The sequence below is a fragment of the Pezoporus occidentalis genome, unplaced genomic scaffold (genome assembly GCF_034315485.1).
Source record: "Pezoporus occidentalis ecotype Australia unplaced genomic scaffold, CSIRO_AGI_Poc_V1 ctg45, whole genome shotgun sequence".
Taxonomy (NCBI): domain Eukaryota; kingdom Metazoa; phylum Chordata; class Aves; order Psittaciformes; family Psittacidae; genus Pezoporus; species Pezoporus occidentalis.
In genome coordinates, this window is record NW_026915780.1 from 6,478,909 (window position 1) to 6,501,501 (window position 22,593).

The following is a 22,593-nucleotide window of genomic DNA, read 5'->3' on the forward strand; positions in this document are numbered from 1 at the left end:
TAAGCTTTACATTTCCCATGGAGGTATCCACGTTTTAGCTGGAGTTCCCCAAAGCAAGGAAAGGTAAGAAATCACTGATTAACAACCTCTGAGTTTGTTACTGCCACAGTTAAGACAGAGACCACTTTCTATTTCTTGTGTCTGGTATCACATCATAGCTGCACAGCTCTACATCAGCCCTGCTATACTGAAGGTATTAACTTCATTTTTGGATCCCTTGATTCTCTGAGTAGCTGGCAGCTGAGTTCTGGGTAAGAGTAGCATTTTTAAAGAGCTACAGTAGGTCATTAATAAGAAGAAATTTCTGACATGAAGCATTAAAATAGCTGTTCTCCAAAATTACATGGGGCATAAGTTCCACTTGCTGCAAATTAGAGACCAGGAGGTCCAAGTAAGATCTTACTTTGCAAGCACTCTAAGTAAAACAGATCAACACCATGAAATGACAGTGCAAGTACACTTTGGGACAGAAAAAGCCTGTTAAGGTGCAATGGGCAACAGCATGAAACGCCATGGCATGTCCATCTTCCGTTTCAGTGATGCTGTTTAGAAACATTAGTTGCTCCTGCTACTTCTTATTGAGCCCACGCTGCCACTCTTTAGGCTGTTCACATGAATGCTGCATTAAACCACCTGCAATTACACCTGTAATTCCTGTACTGCTTGGAAAGGGCCCTGGACAGGTAGCTTCTGTTTACCCAATGAAGAGATCGTGAGAGCTTCCGCAGGTACAAAACCAGAGTGCCTGTCGCGGTGCTGGTTTCATTCTTCCTGATTTGGTTTTGCCTTTTGATGATGTGTTTTCATAGCGGCATTAATGTTTCACCACTTATCTCAGCCTCGTCCTGCCTGGATTATGGTTTTTGTATGCACTTTCCACTGCCTTGAACCAGACCATGATCTTTTACTCTGTTGTTCTCAGACTCTTTAACCCTGATCTGTTTGGTTCTAGGTCTGACTATGACGCAGAGGCCACATTCCTGGTGTCGACTGATAACCTCCTCCAGGCCACAGTTTACTATTTATCCACAGCAATTCTTTGAGATAGGTCAGCTATATTTATTACAGCACAGTGACCACATGTCCTTCTCCTTCTTCAGCAACAGAAGCTGTAGAGCAATGCCAAGCACCCATTCTCTGACCCCAGGGACTTCCACAAGAGACCCACGTCATTCCTAGCTCTATTTCACATTTAGAGTTTTGACAGGATGGAAGGTTCACCACATCTGGTCATGCTCTAGGGCAGCCGAGTGCCAGGCCAATCCAATATGACTCAGGGACATAATTAGAGCTTACAAGCCTGGGGTGAGAAACACAACTGATTTACTTACATGTAATGAAAAAGCCAGCATTTGTAAGAAGCCAAATTGAAGGGGGGTGTTTTGTCACTTGGGTTCAGGGCTGGGTTGGATATTCCAAGTGGTTTTCTCCTTATGACTGCTGAGAAAATTGTGGGCTTGACATTTGAATACGGACCTCTCTGCAGTGATTTGTGCCTCACACGCTGTCTTCCCCTTTTGAACAACTGAGAGCAGCACAATGCTTTTCAATGGACTTTTTCTTCCTAGGTGCCCTGCTCAAGACATGCACTGCACAGGGTCCCTGCAACTGTTATTAACTAGTAGTTGAGCTCCAGCTCGAGTGGAAAACAGAGCCACAACAACCTAATACCAAGCATCTGCTGTCTCCGTGCCCCAGGCCATGCCATTTGCAATCACTTGAAGAGCTCAGTATCAGCTTAGCACTGTGTGGGCTGGAGAGCAAAGGGAGCTGCAAACACTCCTGGTGGAAGGGTTGTCTCCTCTGGAATGCGCTTCCCCACTTCAGCGCTAACAGCCTGGATTTCATGACCTCCAGGTCATCCCATAGGGTCCATCTGCTTTCCCAGGCTCTGAAGAGGGAGAAGGACTTTGGGAAATCATAAGGCTACTATAGGAAATGCTTCGTCGTAGCACAGCAGGAAGAGGTTGCGCCTTGAGACATTGACTCAGTGAGCAGAAATTGCACTGATAGCAAGGAAATCTGCCCAGAAAGCAGAATGGGGATCTGTTACTGTGCTGAAGAAATGCTTATTGACTTTGTGGGACAGAAGATAAAGGAATTTTATAACCCAATAAGTAAAATCGTTCTGATTAAGGTTTTAAAGTCTATAAATAACAAAAGAGAAGCAGCAGAAAACATAGATTTTACAGTCGTAAAAGGGGAGGATGAGAAAAAATTCCATTAAGGGTTTGTTCCAAGAGCTCACTTAAAATATTTAACACTGATCCCTTTGCCTTCTAGCTCCTTAAAAGAAATCACCTCTTAGATCATGCCATTCAAAATTAATTATGCTTTCAATTTTCCTTGTTTCCTGCTATACCCATATTAAACCACTACACTGCATGCAGGAAAGAATCCAGCAAAAGCAACTCATCTTGCTGTATGCTAGGAATGGTTTTCTTCAGAGGGCTTAAAGCTGAAGACAGAGGTCAGCAATTTACCCCAAAGCAAGCCCTGGAATTTAATCTTTCCTCTGCTTGTGAGCAGCAGACTTTCAGGGCCTTCACAGCATTCTTCTGCTACATTCCTACTGGAAAGTGGGGCTTTAAAAGCCCTCTATAAAGGCTGTTCAGCTTTTTTCCTAAGAGACTTGAAGCTGTGAATGCTGTATTAGGGTGCTGCCAAGTTATCTGCAGAGGTCCTCTACCATTTTACCTCTTCCAGAGATGCTTGTTTAATTAACACATTCCACAAGCTGTAGGATTCCTTCACAGCTGAGGGTTTCTTCTGCTTCAATGCACGACCATGCTGGAGGACAAGGGCATGAACAGTTCATGTCAAACCTCTGCAGCCCTCCTTTGCCTTGCATATGGCCTGCGTAGCCTGGAAATGCATCTCAGAGCAATATGTGCTTTGAAATGGGGAAGGAAAGGGAAGACAGCTGGAAATGTGCATCATTTAAAATGCTGTAGGATGAGAAACAGATGCTGGCATGGCATTTGTGGAGCTGCAAGTTACACAGCTTATGCCGGCAGTTGGCAAGCTAAACTGGTATCAAACCCACAGCTATGCAAAACCCACCACCACAGCTGGCATCCAGGCTGGCAGAGCCAGCCAAGAGCAATGATGGGTGCTGAAGTATTCTCTCTCTTGCCATTGTAGCTCCAGCCTGGAAGGGACCAGAGCAGAGACTGCACCTGCCTGGGAGTTAAACACAACATCTCCCTTTCAAGGGCTATCTCCACATTACCTGTAACCAGGACCTAAATTCACTTAAATGAAGGGGAAAAAGAAGGAGGATGAAAACCAAAGGGTGGTATTTGCTCTCTAATTTAAGGTTTGATAATCCATATCTCACAGGCAGAGCCTCCAGATGAACTCCCAGTGCCTCCTCTGCTCCAGTGCTGTTGAAGGAAAGAGTTTCTAATCCCTCCCCAACACATGTTGTAAGTGGGTGAGCTGGCAGCAAGATGAGATTCCCTTCCTTAGGGCTGCCTACCAAAAAGGGAAACCCTGGAAAACTGCCAGATCTGGGGACTTGTTAGGGAAACACTAGTTTGCTAATGGGAGGGGAAAAAAAATGGAAGAGGCAGAATTCCACACAATTCTGCCAGCTAAAACATTGTTTTGACTTGTATCAGTAGAATGAATCTATCAACTAATTTACACAAAGGATAAAGGCTTTTTGGGAGACAGGGTTTAGCCTCATCAGTCCCCAGCAACTGGTGAGACAGAAAGCTAAAATCACTGGGGCTTAGGAAGAAAAACATAATCTCTTCTTGGGAATGGAGAAGGACAGGTTATCAACTGGTCTCATATCATATGAGAAAAGAGAAAACAAAGCCTACCTACGCTATCAGCTATAGTGTATAGAGCTCTTTATAGATTTCAAGCAATCTATAGGTGCTTCCTAGTAATTGATTGTGGGCGATGACTACTTTCCATGCAGTTCAACAGTGCTATTGAGAATAAAATCCTACCTCTCTTTTTGGACCAGGATGGCAACTCTCCACCAGAGCTCCTTTAGGATTTGGAACAGAGGCCAGTGCCAGAAAACTTGCGAAAACCACAGGGCTACAGGGTGGATCCGTGTCTTCCCTCTCTCTGTGCTGGCCCTGCTGTAATCCCAGTCGGTACTAACACATGAAGCCCATTGCAGCACGCAGTGGGAGTAACCACAACCTTGTGTGACCTTTGCATTGGCAGCTCCTCTGCAGAGTTTGAAACTTCGCATTGCCGCCTTCCACTCCGTAAGACCTTACTTAAATACGTTGATTTTTAGCTCATAAGAAAGGCTCTGGCCCCCAAGGAGACTTTGAATAGGTTTAAAAAAGACATTAGTCTTAGTCATAGGACTAAGGGTTGTCCATGGCAAAGAACACAGAGAACAGGCTGTAATTCTCACTCGCAGCTCTGACCACTGATTCATAGTCACATTGGCATTGACAATACTGGCATAGGCAGTATTTTTAATGGGTTTTGGGGTTTTATTTTTCCATTGAAGATAATGAGGTTACGGTGCGTATGGACACCCACAGTCTCGTGGGCAGGGATGAAAGCAGTCTCAGAAGGAAGGAGTTTCTACCTTGGAGGAAAAAAGCCTTCATGGAGCTAAGGACAGTCATGAGGTCCGCTCCCAGTGTGAGGGTGGCTGAATAGCTGCTCTTTTCATGTTGGCTTTTTTCCCCTCTCCCAAACAGCACAAGCCTCAGGAATACCCCCACTGACAATGCAAAGGGGATGTACCCTTACCTACAGTTATCCCCCAAGCCCACATGCCCTCCTGTCTTCCTTTCTCCATCCTCTTTAAGTACACGCAGGCCTCCAGGAGCCAACAGTGCTGGCACATTCCTGCTCCAGGGACGCATTAGCTCCCTCCTGTGTGAGATGCCCAACCTGTCACCAGCACAGAGGTCTTTCCCAAGGATACCCCACCTAGTTACTCATGCTTAGCTTGAGCAGGTTTAGCTTGCTCAGCCAAAGAGTTCTGAAAAGGATCTTGCTTGATGGCTTGATCTTGCACGGCTGCCGGTTGGCTTTGGCTGTTGCAGAGCTGATCAGCTATAATATGTCATACTTTGCCACATGAAATCAAATATTCCATGCTATTCAGTAAGTCACCCACCATGGGTTTCTCTCTTTTGCATTTCAGAGTCCGTGCTGTACCTTTGGAGGGTGTTCTTACTTATTTCTTACTCACTCAGGGTCTAGTTTGTTGAAGCCACTGCTCATGAGGCAACCTATACCTATGCCGAAAGGTCAAATACGATGAACGTGATACTCTAGTGCTGAATATTGTTTGCCATAGTATTTCTGAAGTGACTTACACCAAATTCTTCCTGTGCTCAAACCCATTTTTCTCCATAAGCCATGTTTACAAATGCCAAGAGTATTTTGAACCGGGAGTTATGAAAGCCCGAAAGCACTTACAGGGGGCTGTTTCAACACTGCAAGTACTTATATGTAATTGAGCCAGGTCCTGTTGCTCACGAGAACAGCCTTCACCAATCTGTCAACACTGCCTTGTCCTAACTTGATCAAGCAAGAGCTCAGAAAATCACTGCGACGTACAGAGACCCTCAAGGTGCAAATACAATGCTGGTGCTGCTGCAGGGCAGGAGGGTGGTGGATCTGGCAGGTACAAAGAAATCAGTGACTATTTGCAGAGATTATATTTCTGTGGGTCATTTAATACCATAAAGACTTCCCATCTTTTGTAATGAATCAATCGTTCTTCTGGAAAGGTAAAAACCATCACATTTTTCTTAATTTACTAAATTTGTGACCTAAATGTCTTGCTCTGCTCCATAACATATTTTTTAAGGATTATAACAGTTCAGACTCTTTGTTGAGCCATTTTTGGACTGAGCTTTACAAATTCCAGGACTACAGGGAGTTCTCCAACAAAATCAAACACCAGTCTGCCTTCCTCCCTACGCTCAGGAGTTTGCATTATCCTATCGTGCTCTACAGTTTTGTTTCCTTTCCCTACGTTGGGCTTTCACTCATCCTTTCCATTACTTCATGTAAAAGACAGCAGCTGAGGGTAGAGAATTTATTTGACTTGTCTTAAAAGTCCCTGGCACTGGTTTAGCATAGTAAAAATGTGATTAATAAGTAAATAAAAAACACTGGCATAACCAGGAGCTCTATTCAGAAATGGTCTCCTAACTCCGGCTTTGACCCTGCCAAGAGGGGGTTCTATTTTAATATCAATATTCAGCAGAATTCATGGCCATGCCCCAGTTTCTGATCTACACAGAAGAAACTGCACAGGGAAGTATTTTCAGTTATCACCTCCAAAGTGTTCTCAAAGCAGCACACAGTCCTCACCTGAAAAATAAATGGAATCTCTCAATGACTTCAGAGATTCAGCCAAACCAGCAAAAAATCCGGCTTTTAATATTCCCCACATGAATTCACCTATCCCGTGTCTTAAAATCATAGAATGGTTTGGGTTGGAAAGGACCTTAAGGTCATCTAGCTCCAATTTGCTGCCACTGGCAGGGACACCTCATACTAGACCATGTTGCCCAACCTGGCCTTGAACATTGCCAGGGATGGAGCATTTACCACCTCTTTGGGCAACCTGTGCCAGCGCCTCACCAATCTCACAGTAAAGAACTTCTTCCTTATATCCAATCTGAACTTCAACTGCTGAAGTTTAAACCCATTACCCCTTGTCTATTGCTATAGTTATTAAAAGCTATGTGTGAGATTATCTCAAACAACTTCTCAGCCTCTCTTTTCCTTGAAAGCCAAAAATTAGGAGCACTAGGATAATAATCAGCCAGATTTGCACTTTATGTGGGGTCTCACCTCAGACGTGGATTAAAAGGAGTATGAATCCCAACCCTGTTAACCCGTAAAACAATTTGCAGTACATTTTATTATATTTAAAATAGAAATACTGTATTTATATTCATTTTACTGTTCAAATTGAAACAAGGAAGGACAAGATTGCTTTTGTATTTTGCAGATATTCAAACCAGCTTCTCTCTATATATGTGTATATATATATGTGTGTGTATATATATATACATGTATATACATACGTATACACACACACATATAAAGTGTGAATTTTGCTTCACTCAAAATATTTTATGGGCTTTGGGTAACTTTAACATAAAATAAGGCTACCACTAAATTTCTGGTTTTAAGTAAAGAATAGGATGTTTCTTTTCCTCCTGCCCCTCTTCCACCAAAGAAGGACATGGATGGAAGAAACAGAAGAATGCTTGATTTCAAGTTTTAACCAGAATAATAACTGCAATTTCTAGTGCACACAGTTCATTCAAAAAGCTTGGTTTTGTTACAGAATGTTTCAGCCAAGGGCTCAGACTCTTATGTTCCTCCTCACTGACCTGCAGCATTTTGGCGTGCCATACTTCTAGCATGACTGTTCCTAGCAAAGGAGCAGCTCTTCCTAAAACGAAACCCAGCCACAACCCTAGAGGCCTCTGCAACAACCAGCAGAAGCCAAGTCAAAATAATGCTTCCTCTACCAGCTACTCCAAAAGAGTTATTTTCCTTAAGAAGCATTAACTTAGGTTAATCCCATGCCTTCCTGAAAGCCTGAATGCACCCCCAGACATGAGGATTTCAGGCTGCTCATCCCATGAGCGCACCTCCCAGCAACCATAATGACGTAGGTCTGGTAGATCTTTTCCCCTATTCACTCCCTACAGTTCCCTCCTTCTGTTATAAGAGGCCTCCTGTATAATTTAAGGGAATCTTTCCCACTGACTCCAGCAGAGCTGAACAATCAACCAAACCAGAGCCTTTGCTTTCCCCTGCCACCTCCTCACTACTACCAGTAGCAAAGATACAAGTGAGTTCTGCAGGAGAAGAGTAAGTTTTTATCACAAATGCAGCCCTACCTCTCAGGCCCCACAACCTGCAAGCGCTAAACTGGGTTTAAAATGAATTCCCTGAACAACCAAGTTACTATTTAACAGGACCCATGAGCGCTTGTACAGCATGTCACAATTCCAAATCACTGCAGAAGTATTAATTAGCCTTAACGACTTGTATTACCTAATAAGATAATGAAAAACCCTGCAGCTCACAGTATCTATTCTATTTTCAGTGAGAGATGAAATGGATCTTTTAAAAGACTATATTATCTTCTAATTCCGTTTCTGCATATCCCTGTAATAACTTCTGGAAATAATTGAAAGGGTGTCATGGCTTTTTTTTTCCTTCTTAATTTGTGAAGAATTTATTGCCCCAAATATAGCCCTTGCCACAGAATTCAAATACAGAGGTTTAGGGATAATATTTGCCCCTTTGGAGGCTTTCTATTGCACAAGGACTGGTGTGGACTCACTGTTTGGTAAGAAGATGTGGATTTGCTGCCCGTTCTTTATGGAGAATAGCAACGTCTTTCTTGGGTTCTTTCTGGATTGCCAGTGCCAAGGTAATGCTTAATGGATTAATTCTTGTGAAATAAATTCTGTAAATAGAACGTGGGCTGAGATCATTTCAACTCATTTCCCCTGCGTCCCTTTCCCGTCTTGGAAGCTGTCAAGTACAAGCAGCCTGCAAGGTGCCTGCTCTCCCTGTGTTAGTCTTGAGTCTCACTAGATGCATAAACCAGCTTGTTTTTCACATACTTTCAGTGATGGCATTAAAAATCCCCAACCCTTCTCAATTCCCCCCATCGCTATAAACTGGATACAGCTAATCTTACAAGGGCACCAAACATTGCTCTATTTGTCCATCATTAGAGCACTAGAAACCTATGTTTATGATAGAATTATAGCTGAATCTGAAGGATTTTAAAGAAAGGAGCTGAACCAACTGTGGGTTTGTAAACAAACAACATGGTTTTGACATCAGCCATATCATTTAATGTGCTGGAACAGTTTCCATCAAGCTGTCAGTTCCTGCCCCTGAAGAGTATATAATTTAATTTAGATGGATTTGATGTGCTGTCCCATATCATGAACACAAGAAACTACAAGGGCACTGCTGAAGGCAAGGTCTATGCTGGAAAAACTGCATAAACTGTACTTTGAAGGAGCAACAGGGACCTTTTAGCTCAAAGAAGAGAGGGGAAAGTTGTGTCTACTGTAGAAGAAAGAAACAAAGAAAGTGAGGAGGAAGGGAAGTTTGCAGAGCGGGGACTCTCAAGGGGAAGGACTTTGTTTCTTTGTTAGAAATAAATCAGTTTGAGGTTTTTTTCTGCATTAATGTTATCCAAAAATATCTGCCCAACTTTTTCCAGAGCAATAAATCCTATCCACAGCTCTCAGCTGTTCTTCTAGCTTTGCTTTCAGTCCTTCTTAGGTTCCTCTCTGTGCTCTTTCTGTACCTCACTCCCTGGACAGCCACTACAGAGGTCAACTCATTTGGGGAGGTTTTCTCTTAGGTACCACTCCAGCATCAAAGGGACTACCCATGCTGCAGCACCACAACCAGCCCTTCAGTGCTGGTGCAATAAACATGATCCCAAGGGACAACACAGAGCCCTGCCAGCACCCAGCACCCAGCACCCATCGAGGTTAGGAGCTGGCACTTGGGTAATGCAAGAACACCAGCAATATAGCACTTTGCTATTGCTGCTAGTGCCTGAAATATATCTTAAGCTGCAGTTATCTAAGGGCACTTGGATCATACAAAGCATGACTCTAATTGAGGAAGAAAACCCACCCCATCTGGTGTGAATAAAAAGTTACTTGTGAGTCTATGTGTTTATCAGCTCCAGCTTTAATTTCTCTGGAAATATATTTCAATGAACAGTAGAACAATGACACATTATGGTGTCTTTTTTTCTACTGGGTAGTGTTTTCTACTCCACTGATGCAGCTCCCCAGGCTTGCAGAACACCTAGTGCTTCCCAGAGGTGCTGTACAGCTCTGTGCCGGGTACCTGGCTCTGGCTGCATGCACTCACACCACCAGCATCTTTCTGACACGGCTACCCATGCGCCTACTTATTTGGAAAGAACTAAGGAGACAATTCCTGTTGCTGCTTCATGTCACAGAATAATGACTATTTGTTGAAAAACTTATTTCCAATAAAAATGGAAATCTTTTTTTTCCCCAAGGAAAGCTGATGCTTACTACAAAAAAAAAAGAAAAAACCCTCAAAACCTCAAATTCAATTTTTAGCCAAACCCATGATACAAAGGTGCAGTATTCAGACTGATACTGTGAGACAATCACAGAAGTTATAACTAGTTGTGTTCCGTTATTCACAGCGGAAGGCAAGCTAGCAGCTCTTTCCTTTGATCTATTTGTTGGCTTCAGGATTACACTTCTAAACCTTGCTTTTTAATCACTGTAAACATCAGAGCTGAAGAATTTGGTGGAGAGAAAATTGGCTGCTTCTTTGTGGTTTTTATCAGCTTGGGCTTTTGATGCCTTCTCTTTCCTGGTTTCAGTGCCTAAGCTTTACAGGTGATATAAGCTTTATAAGTGATACCACCTCGTAGACTCAGGTTCTGGGGTCTGCACACGCATTGTGTTTCTTTGCTACACCTACATTCCCTGAGCAGCTACGCATCCCGCAATGAACATCACTATGCCATCTTGCCACTTGCTCTCACAGAGGCAGCTTCCCTTGCGAGCAAGCCTGGAAACTCACACTTCCCTTTCCCAAGACCCCTCACCCATGTGTTTATATCTTTGCAGTGCTGGCAAACCTCTGAAGCCAAGGAACCCAAGAGCTGCTGGTGGGAATTCATGACAGATGCCCCAGCACCATGGAGCAGAGCAGGGGTGCCCTCTAAATGAGATAACTGGGGGATAGTAGCAGTCTTTCTGCCACAGGATGGAGCTCAGTGCAGGCTGCAAAGCATTCCTAGGAAGCTGGATGAATACTTGAGCATCTTTCTGTCACTCATGTCCATATTGCTGCTTCTTGATTGTTACCAGCGCCCATGCTGGTGGCTCAAAAACCTCATTTAGCTGGGTCTGAATCCCATTGCAGAGCCTGCACTATCAATATGCTTCCAGGTAGATGAAGTGCAAAGTGAGTGAAATAAAATCATATAGGTGAAGGTCTTGATCATGTCTGAAGAAGTACTACACAAAAAGGAGGAAAAGGGGCCAGCTTTTGTAAAAAGGGAGCATTTGAACTCTGTGGCTTCAATTCTGCCCCACTTACTCTGTTCACCACCTCTACAAAGAGTTTCTCAAGCAGAAGTGTATTTTTAACATTGCTGAAAAGCATTTGGAAGTTCAAGCTCCTTCTGCCCTTGATAAATGGGACGCAAATGTCACCTAAGAGGTTAAAAAGCACAGGGAGGGGTTTTGATTTTCTCTTTTTGATCCAAGCGTGGCCAAATAAATCTGTATTAATGGGGCTGATCTTTCTGACTGTGACATCTCAGTGAATATGGTTTATATGGTTTAGTGTGAGGTGTCCCTGCCCATGGCAGGGGGGTTGGAACTAGATGATCTTAAGGTCCTTTCCAACCCTAACTATTCTATGATTCTATAATATAAATGTTTAACAAGAGACGTCATGGGAGTTCTCCCTTCTGCATGAGCACAATGCACAACCAGCAACTGCTTTACTGAAGGAGTTAAAGTTTCCTGCAATAATGCAACAAACCACTCTAGCCAACAAACAGCAGCCACATTCTGTGGCAGTTTCCCCACAGCCTTCAATCTCGGGGGGGGGGGGAGTCTTGATTTATTATATAGCATTTGGACAGTTGCGAAAGAAAATTTGCCAAAGATCAGAATAATCGACTCTTTCACCCGAGCAGGTTTTTTATGGAAGAAAAAAGCACAGAATGGGTCTGAGCAAAATAAATAAAAATTCCACGCTTTTAACCAACAGAACCTTTTGCGTCATTCAGAAATATTTACAGACATCCAGAATCTTTTATCATCAAAAAGACACTCTGCCCTTTAAAATTACAACTTCTTCTTAGATTCGTGTTTACTGATGGCCTTTAAACTAGTGGGTATCCCTAACCTGTGGCATCCCTTCATGCAGTGTTTGTCAAATGTAGGAATTTTTAAAGCTGGGCCTTGCTATTTTTTCCCTTCCCTTGAAGCATCTCTCTTGCTAAGGCATAACCTGTGAATTTTAATGATAGCAGAACACCGTCTACTAGCAGCATTCATCACATGAGTTACTGTCACTCATGTCTCAAACACCGATCTTCACCAATTGAGATGGTCACTAATGCCAGTATTATCCTGGAAAGGGCTAGCTGGTTTAATACAATTAAATGCAGCCAGAAGGGTTGGAGCTAGATGATCTTAAGGTCCTTTCCAACCCCAACCATTCTATGATTCAATGAAATACAGCTGGGAAGAGGGCTACAAATAGAAATGTCTATTAGGCATTCATAATATACAAGTATACATAGAGAAGCTTCCCTCAGAGCCCTGTAAAGGTATTAGTGCAGCATCCCTGTTCCACTTGCCTATTTAATTATAATTAGCACACAATGACAGCCACTGAACTCCCCTGCACACGGCGTTGCGTACCTTGGACAAAAAAGAAAGGAGAAAAGAAGTTGCTTTCAAGTGCAATCCAACAAAACAGCTCCTTGGCTAAATGGTGCTTTTAATAAAGATGTTTCCAGAGTTTGTTTATTTATCAAAAACCAGTGTTTCTCTCGGGTGTTTTGATTTTTCTTTTTTCATTTCTCTGCACAAGAAGGAAGGGAAAAAAGGGCTTTACTAAGCAAGGCTTTCAGTAAGACACCAGATGATGGATAGTCAAACACAGAGTCTCCTGTAAACACAGAGGGAACCAAAAGGTATGAACTGACTCATAATTGTGTCAACACAGGTCGCAGACCCTTGGTTTATTTCAGCCTTCCTGTTTTTCACAGATTTCTTTTCACACTACACTTATTTTTTCAAGACACAGACTCTTTTCAGTACACCTTAGTGGGGTGTAAAAGCACACACATTTTTACACCAAAATGTGGGCATCTACACACACATGTAGACTGTACTGCCACAATTACAACAGCAGCATTTTCCAGCCATGGCTTATGGCTGCATTAAACTAAGCCGTGCCTTTCTTCGCAGCAGTCAAATCAAAAGGTCCATCCCATCCCATCCCATCCCATCCCATCCCATCCCATCCCATCCCATCCCATCCCATCCCATCCCATCCCTGCCTCCATTTTTTTCCACAGAGGCTCTTGGGAAGCATCCAGAAAAGGGGAGTGCAACAAAACCTCAACAGCCTCATCCTCCAGTCCATGCAACCCTCTAAGACTTGGTGTGATTTCTTACTTAACCAAAGTGGCAAGACTGTGTCTGACCAAAAGTGCTGGGAGGAGGACACATGGCAAAGAGGTCTGTGATGAGCAGAACCTACTGGTATTTGTCTTGATCTCTAAACACACTGAATGGAGTCTGTAGCTTTTTCACTGGATAGAGTTGTTCTTTGCCCAGAGAAGCTGTGGCTGCCCCATCCCTGGCAGTGTTCAAGGCCAGGTTGGACACAGGGGCTTGGAGCAAGCTGCTCTAGTGGAAGGTGTCCCTGCCTGTGGCAGGGGTTGGAACTGGGTGAGCTTTAAGGTCCCTTCCAACACAAACCAGTCTGGGATTCTATGGTTCTCTGCTGGTTGCCTATTTCCCTAAAGACTGGAGGAAAAAACCCTCTCTGGGGTCTCTATTTCATTATTAGATTCAACTGGCACTGACCAGGGGCTTAAGAAGTGTTTAGGGTAGGGACTGATGGGCGGACACACCAAGCAGTTGGAACCCCTGCAAGCCAGAAAGCAGTTCAACTCATGGTTCAAGAAAGACGTTTCAGAACATTGCCTCACAAAATCACCTGTAGTCCTGAGATCCTTCTAAAGGACTGGCAGAAGATAACAAATGAAGATGGGTTAAAGCCAAGGGAGTTGTTCTTCCTTGACAGAGACAGTAAAAGAAGTGGTTTCAGGCCAGAATGCAATGACCAGTACTTGTTCCTGGATGGCAATGAGGCACGAGCCACACGGAGTCCAGTGCAATGGATCTGCATGTACAAAAGATCCACCCTGAGCACCTTGGGTCAACCACACACGTGCAAACAACCTAATGCCATAGACCCAGTGCATCTGGTTCTTCCAAGATGGGTCAGGTGAGCAAAGAGTTGTTTATAAACTGCAACTCTTTGTCTGGGATGTTTCAGCCTTAGCTAGATTAACTGAAAAATGGCAGAGGCAGAAAGGCCAGATGAGCTTCCTCAGGCTGAGCACTGCCTCACTCCATGAGGAATCACATCCAGCTCAGCAGGAAAACTCCTCAGTCACACAACAAGGATTTGGACCTGATTTCCCAGCGTGAGCAAGTCAGTTGCTAAAATTCCCAGCCAACAGGTAATCCTTGCAAGGAAGCCAAATCCACCAAGAGCATCAGAAGGGCTCTGTCACTTCACCGTTTTGCTCACAAAAAGAAATGCAAAACAAATTACATCGAGGACAAAGCTGACACTAAAACAAACCCAGAAACAGCATTTCAGAATCAGAAATCACTGCCAGACTTAATTTTTCAAAGACTACTCATTTAGGATATTATACCCTTGCAAAGAGCCAAGTGTTTTATCTGGTCCTGTTGTCCCCTGTAAGAACCAAGGTTCATGGAACAACAGAGAGAATTCCCTAAGCAAATTACAATATATTAAGTCCAATCTGCTTCCAGCAGTTTCTGTACCTTCAGAAATCATGCCAGGGTTTGTGTGTTGTTGGACGGCTATAAACTGGAAAAACCTCTGCTCCTGCCTCATTTCTTTACCTTTTAGCTCTACAGCAGTAGACAAGGGAAGCAAAATTTACTGAAGGAGACCATGAAAAGAGCTTCAAAACGTTCCACATATTTTCCCTGCATAAACACACCATGAATTTCAAATGTAAATTGTGCCAGGGCACTGTCACTCAAGCCCCAGGAGCTCACTCAAGTTAGACAAATTATGCTGCCTGTTATCTCAGTTGTTACAGTTTCTTGCCTTTCATTCATTCGTTCATTGCCAGTGGCTGGAGCTTCAGTTGCTGAAGTCAACCTCTGGTAACACTGGGTTATCCAGTGGAGGATGCTCAAGGAGATAGCTGCTAGCCTTGCTTGCCAAGGCAGCAGTCAACAATTTGGCAGGTATGAGCAGGAGAAATGCTGTGTTATGGAAATGGCCACTGCAAGCTTCCTTCCAAATCTGCAGTGTTTGGCTCACATTGATGAAATAAGTTAATAAATTTTCTTGTATGTCGCATAAAACACTACATAAAGTTGTGTTGTGGCTGTGGTTGGAATAGAGGATAGCACTGCTGAGCAAACCTGCCTGGCAGAGAGCAGCGGATGCTGCTTCTAACATATCCAGACTGAAATTAGTAATAACTTTCAACTACATCATCAATCTCTCTGCTTTCACCAAGTCTCAATTCCTCCCTGATAAAGAGTTATTTACTACAAGAGAATGCAGGATGTGATGGGGGGATTTGTTTCTTAACGTCCCTTTACAGCTACATTAGTCCTGGTAGGTACTGAGTCAAAGCACCTGCCCCATAGGCAGGTACCACCTAAATGTAAAGTCTCTTTGGCTGGTAGATCCTGTGCATGCAAAGGGCCTCCAAGCCTCACAAGTGGATTTTACCCACCTCTCCTGCCTGATGCACAGTGACTTGTTAGGAACCAGAAATACTGAGCTTGCATGGCAGCATCGTGGGATGTACATGCATTACATGCCCATTTCTCAACTGATTCCATTTAGTGATGAGCACCCTAAATGACGTTCTGTTGATAGCATGTTTTATTTATGCAATACTTCCAAAGAAGGGAAAAGCTCTTACCTATTGTTCTTCGGAGATCTTCACACTGGCTAATGTGAGGGAATTTCAAGATTTCCTTCCACTTTTTGCTTTTGCCTTTGCGTTTCCCTCCACCCCCTGCAGAGAAAGAAATAGCAGATTAGGTTGCTTTGGGTGCACAGCCCCATCCAGAGTTTACCAGCCCAGTCACGGTTCTTATGGATATCATTAATAATTAAAGCTGAAACACTGTGGGTAGGTACATGGATCACATCTGAGCTTGCCTTGCCTACAAGAGACTGAGGAGACAGTATGTGGCAGATCAGATTGCTAAAAGTTGGGAGTTCAGGCTTGTGGCCCTCCAGGTCCAGTTCAGATGACAATGCTGAACTAAGCAGCATGAGCATCACCTCTGCCCCAACTGACAGCCATTTCACATGAGTCAAATCATCTTGTAAAATTACAGCTCGCATCTTTTCAACCTGGATCTCTCCCCTCTGGTTTTGGGATGAGTCCCTGTCCCATCCCAAGGAAGTGCTGGAAACTGAAGACCAAAATTCAACTCTCACCAACCTCCCCTCACATTATATGTACTACCAACATGGCATTACTGCTGGTGCTGCACACTGGTCACTGCTGCTTCCACAGGAGAACAACAGTGGGATAAAATCAATATAGTCCTCATCGGGAGAAGATCTCTCTTTGGTTCTTTTCTCCCCTTGTCCTCGCTGGAGCTGGACTGTCCTCAAGGGGAAAGACCTAGCCAGCTTCCTCCAGCTCTAGCTGAAGAAGGTCCGAGACCCTCAACCTTTCCATGCTGATGAATTCCCCTCAACCATACCCCCTCATAAGCACCTTGCTGCCTGCACCACTGGCATCTCTGGGTGCTTACATCTGAGCTTGCAAGTAGGATGCCTGCTGCATGGGCTCTGAGTTGGCATTTCCAGCATATTTCACTCCTTGCTGGGATCACTAGGTGACACACTGCGTGTGGGGTTAAGCTTCCTCAGCCCAAGCAAGCCTAATGCAGGCTGACATGCTGTGTGTGCTCTTCCCCCTTATCTGCTAGATGGGCACTCAGACCTGAAGCAGCTCAGCCCAAGAGGACATTTTTAGGCTTTTATTGTCTTTTTTTTGTTTTACTGTCATCAGGCATTTTTTACTCCAGTCTCACCCGGGTTTCTCTTTCATGCCCTCACATTCTTTACGCTGCCCCAACAGCATTACCACAGAGGGCAGGAGGTGTGGTGTGATGCTAGGGGTTCCATTCACATCTCAGTTTTGTGCCTGTCCTGCTTGGAGAGGCTGTGCAGCCACCAGAGAGGGAGCATCCCTGTGGACATGGAAGCCCAGATGCAGACTGAGATTCTCTGACTCGCTGTATTTACTGCAGTTCAGTCCCTGCACACAAAATGTGATTCACTGGAGTCTGTTTTACATGCACTGGCACGTTGAGTGACTAATTCAGAGCTGAGTTAATTCTGTAGAGGGGCTGGTAGAGTCACAACTGCAGATTGAGGGTGTGCTGGGTACTACTTGATATTGCAGGCTAAATTAGGAGAGCACTGACTCAAAAGGTAGCAGACCATTACAGAGAAAATATGAGCCTGGATAAAGAATGTGAAGTATTTCTCTCTGTGGGGTGTTGCTGCTCACACAGCGTAACCTCTGGTGCAGGAGTGCTCCTTCTGCATCTCACCTTTTATTCCTTTGCTTTTAGTAGCCAATGGTTTGGCCATTGCAGAGCTTGCCTTGAATTAAAGCCCTTACTGACAAGATCTTACCGCATGCCTACATTATGCAATGTGGAGCAGAGATATTTGCAGTAGCCATAAGGGAACTAGCTTGTTTAGACTACCAGGTGCACAGTTACACTGCCCTTTCCTGGAACTGGTCTGCAGCAAAGCATGGAGAGATGTGAAGCTGTGACTGTCTCCACACTAGGCAGTATCATGCAACACAGATGGACCCTTTAGGTCTCTATATATAGATATTCTGCTTCAATCTCCCCTCTTCAGTGCATCCCAACCACTGCAGCTAAAGTAATTTCCTCTCCCATCCCTCTAGCCCCTGTATCTTGGTCTCATCCAGCATACGATGCCTAGTCTTGCATGCTGACGGTCTTAGGTATACCACAAGGTGCATTTTCTGGGCTGGGTGAGCACTGTGCTCATCTGTTCACCAACTCCCAAAGGATTCAGCAACCCAAAGGGTCCTCATTGGCTTTCATCTCCCTGAAAGCGTGCTCCATCAATCCTGCACAACTGCTCCTGTCTGCCACCTCCACTTGCCTCTCTTCTCCTTCCAGTGGCACCTTCCTTTGTGCTCCAGCCCTCATGCCTCATCACACCATACCGACACTTCTCTGCACCCTCCCTTCACAAACTCCTCTGGGGAATGATCCTTCCTCCTGGAATTCTCACTTCCTCTCTTCGCCAGTCATTCTCTTTGGCTGCATTTTCTTCCCTGAACTACTGCTTCATGTTTTCCCTCACACTGATTTGTCTTGTAAACTTTGAGGAGTTCTATGTCTTGATGTCAAACCGCCATGGGAATTAACTGAATTAAGCATGTATTTGTTAGCACTGGGAGAGGGATGGGAAGGAAGAAGAGGACAAGGAGGGAAGGAAGCTGCTGGGCAGGCTCCTGGTCAGAGCAGGATTATCCCTCTTTGACAGCCTCAGGGTTTGAAGGCAGATTTCTGGATCCCTTCCTCAGGCTGCCAGCTCCCAGTGCAGCTCATCCCACTCCCATATACAAACACTTCCCTCTCCCACTGCAGAGACCCACTCTGCTCTTACCAAAGAGCAAACAGACTACGATGCTGTAAGGGAGCAGGCAGGAGCTCTCTGTTTAAGGTATGAGCAGGCATGGAGGCAGCACATGAAGCTGCCTGGGCAGTGCTTCTTGCTAGAACAGTGCTTCCAATCATTTCTGGACACAGGAAGCAGTGTAAGCCAGATAAAAGCGTCCTTCAGGGCTCATCTGCTCAACACTGGTCCATCTTCACGCAGTGAAGGTCTTCCCTCTGGGACGAAGCACCAGAGATTTCAGAGCACAACCGCTTCTCCAGCCACCTGTACAGAAGCCCTCACAAAACAGTTGCATCTTCAGCAGCACCAGGCTGCAGAGAGCACTGCAAAATAGCCCTTTGCTCTAAATGGCTGCTCTGAGATTTGTGCAGCGACAAAATGATTCTGCTCAGTTTGTAAAACCCGGCTGATGTAAAACACTTCCTGACATATTTACATCGGATGATGTATTTCCGACTTTAAATTTCCATCAAAACTGGAGGAGGGCTCTGCCGTGCCCTGTTACAACCATGATCGATACAGCCAGCGTGTTCTCTCCTCTTTTGTGGCCATCCTCCAAAAATAAGCAGCCTTGCCTGATGAATCATTTGCTCTTAGCTGAGCGTGAAGTAGCGTTACTGTTTTGCCTGTGACGTCTTTATGTTAAAGATTCTGATCAAGTGCTTTAATCGACCTGACCTTTCCGCTCTCGGCTTCTCTCTTGGAGCCAGCAGTGTTTGCTGGCTCCAAACGTTAATTCTAGGGGGTTTGAAGGACATAATGCAGCAAGACAGCTGAGACAGGATAAATTGCCTAGGAGAGCTAAAAGCTAAAGGGGAAGGTTTCTCTGAATAGGTCAGTAATTGTGCAGGTTGCAAAGGGAAGCTTTAACACATTGCCTTGATTGCGCTGTCTATTCTGGACAAGAGGATTTGCAATCTTCAAGGCAGCTTCTCAGGGCAAGTCTGGACAGATGTGCCATATTTAGATGTGGGTTCCATCAGTGTGGTGTTGGGGGATCTGACCGCTTTAAAGTCTTGGTTTGCTGATGACAGCACAAAGTGAGCTCCCAGCAACAGCATGAAATCTCAGCTCCACTCCCTTTCATGCACTTAACTCAGCATTCACACACAGGATTGAAGCTAATTCTCTGACATGTCAACCAGTCCTACAGGAAACAAAAAGCGTTTGCTTGACATCCTACCTACTGAAAAATACATGGCGTTTATCACGGCATCTTGTGATGTTGGATGGCAAATCTAGCTCTGATCTCTGCTGGCAAGGACAGAGACATTACCAGAGGCACACATGTAAAACATCTGCAAGCAGAACCTACCCTTAGCCTAAGTGCCTACTTTTTGTGCTTCTGCTATGCAAGATATGTTTACTCTGTTAATACCAAGAGGAGGTAGAAGAATACCTTCACATCAATAAGACAGTGAGATATTAAGTGTCTTCTCCAAAATGACATGAGAACTCAGAAACAGAACAAGGAGCTGAAGCCAAGGCCTTCAGCCACTAATCCTGCTAACAACAGGATCAAGCCATGCACCAGCTCAGTTGATCAAAGGTATTCCATAGCCAGAGGTAAACATAATGATGGATGAATTCATTCCAGCATCATGCCTGTAGCATGTTCCATTTGTGCCTCATGCTACCACATCCAAGATGGCTTTTAAGCACAGCTCAGCTGGCTTCATATTTTTGCTCTCTTCTTGACCAAGCTGATAACCCTGCATCAGACCCCATGCAGTCAGGCTTGGCTAAGCCAAGATGGGCAAACATTTCATTGCCTTCAACTGTATTATCTGCAATCTTGTTAATCCACAATTTAGGTAAACTGTCTACAGATCACTGAAGGATGACTACAGTTTGTATCTTCCATTTCACAACAGCAGCCAGGCTCTTATCCAAGTCCTTCCCAACAGTACAAAGCTGCGTACATTCTGATTGCAAGGCCTTGATTACATTGAAAGCATTGAAAGAAATATTACTAGTCCAAAAATCAACATTATTCTGCTCAAAAGAAGTTTACATTTCTTCTCTTTCTCTTGCCAGCCTTCCTTTGCTCACTCTCTCCCATCAAAGCACATTTAGCTATATGATATATATAACATTGCCATATTAAACAAATGGCCTGTCTAGCACAGGACAGGCCTCAGGCAGCTTCAGAGGAAGATCTTAGAAAGCTGTTTCTATAGTATTTGGAAAGCAGGAACTTTCTTCCATATCCTGTCCATTAGATATGGGTAACTAAACATGAAAGTACATTGCTTCCAAAATTTCTTCTTTTTCAGAAGCTATGCTACTTAAGTTCAGGCTGTTCTTATGCTCCTAGTAAATGCCCTGGACTGTTGAATGCCCTTTTGCCTCATGTGGGTGTGAGCCCCAGAGATTAACCATGTATTTGTGAAGGAAAAGAATACCAAATTTAAACTGCTTATTTTCCTAACGAGACTGCATGAATGCAATTTATCAGCCCACCACTTTTCCTTAAGGATTTTTCATATCTAACGCATTTAGCCTCTACAGCAAACAGCTGCAGCCTTCTTAGACCTGCTTCACGTAAGAGTTCACCTAGGTTCACCATTTTTCTTTCGTATCAGTCCAGCTGTACTAGCAAATAAAGATGGTCTGTTTGCAAAGAGTGAAAGATACTGCTTGCTCTCTGCCCTTCATCCTGCCCTTCTCATCTGGGAAAGCACAAAAAAAACCACAGGAACCCTGTTTTATCCTTACAAGATCCTAGGTGATACTCCAGACTAACTTAAAACAATCACAAGACCTTTAGGAACCTCTTTATGAATCCCCTTCTGCGTCACCCCAAGGGAAAGAAGGAGTATCAGGGATGGGTTTTCAAAGGCTGGCAGGTGTCCACCATCCACTGGGACACAATGCCTCTGCAAATAAGTTTTTAGAGGCTCTTTTTTTCATAAGGTACAACAAAATGCCCAAATATGCCCTCAAAAGAGAGCCATGTTATGTATCTCCTCTTACCGGTGTTAATCTGCCTTTATCTCTTGCAGCCTTTTTTGATGAACATAACTCTCTGAACAGTCACAGACTGCGATAATGGTTTTGTGCCCATCTTCCCTGCTGTCACAGCATGTTTGCACATAACTCATCTGCATGCCTCTACAAATACATAAGCCTGACAACCGCTGTGTAAAACATCCCATTGCTTTTTGGAAATGAACAGCACATATATTTCATGTTTAAGCCTTCAGAACCACAGAGATGGGAAGCAAAAATGCAAGCTTCTTCCCAACAGAGGCAGGCTGGTTTGCAATCTGGTTACTAGAGGACCAGAGGGCATTTTGTACACAACTGGCATCGAAAGTCCTTCTGGTTTACAGAAGTTAGCGTTCACAGACAAATATCTATTGCAGGAATATCTACCTATTATTTAAATAAGAAGTCAAGTAGTACTGTAGATTCTGATGGGTGGCTGAAACATGACTTTAGTAACACATTTTATATGGTAATAATAATGTGATGTTAATAATACACTTTAATGACATCCATTGCCCTGAAGGGACAGGAAGGCAAGGCATTAGTCTTTGAAAACTGATCCTCAGGGCTTGACTATCCTATGTCAAGGCCATCTTGGTACTACTCGAGTTATATAAAGAAGTCTTTACATAAGTTACCTTTATGCCACACTTGAAAGGACCTTAACTATATTGAAAAACCTTTGATTTTTAGTGTTGGCCTTCATTGGGCATCCCAGATTGTGGCACTCTCCATACACATCTGCCTACATCTTCCATTGGGTATTTTAAGGGAAATTTGAGACTATTTCAACAAGTTGTCTTTGAGTTTTCTGGGCCAGTTCACATATGATGGGCCTAAGTTTTGCTGTTACCACATACACGTGGTAACAGGGAGCTGTTTGGTGACCTAATTTCCCTGGATGCAGTTTAGTTTTCCCCTGTGTAAGCACCTTTAGTCTGTGTATTATGGCATCTTTCTCTTTTATGCCTTGTATTTTAGCTGTATTGTGCTTATCTGCAGCTGACGAATGAGGAAAAGGAGATCGTCAGCTTTTATGCCACAAAAATAATGCAGAAGACAGAACATATACTGAAGATTTACAATCTTATAAAA

The 22,593-nt window shown here is 44.0% G+C and overlaps 1 protein-coding gene across 1 annotated transcript in view; it reads right to left on the reverse strand.

The window, feature by feature from the left end:
* GRK5 (G protein-coupled receptor kinase 5) overlaps positions 1-22,593 on the reverse strand; it is a 163,784-nt gene that overhangs the window by 78,008 nt on the left and 63,183 nt on the right. Inside the window, exon 2 of the mRNA XM_062635313.1 lies at positions 15,737-15,832. Within this exon, the coding sequence (XP_062491297.1) occupies positions 15,737-15,832 (96 nt within the window). The remainder of the gene's footprint in view (positions 1-15,736; positions 15,833-22,593) is intronic.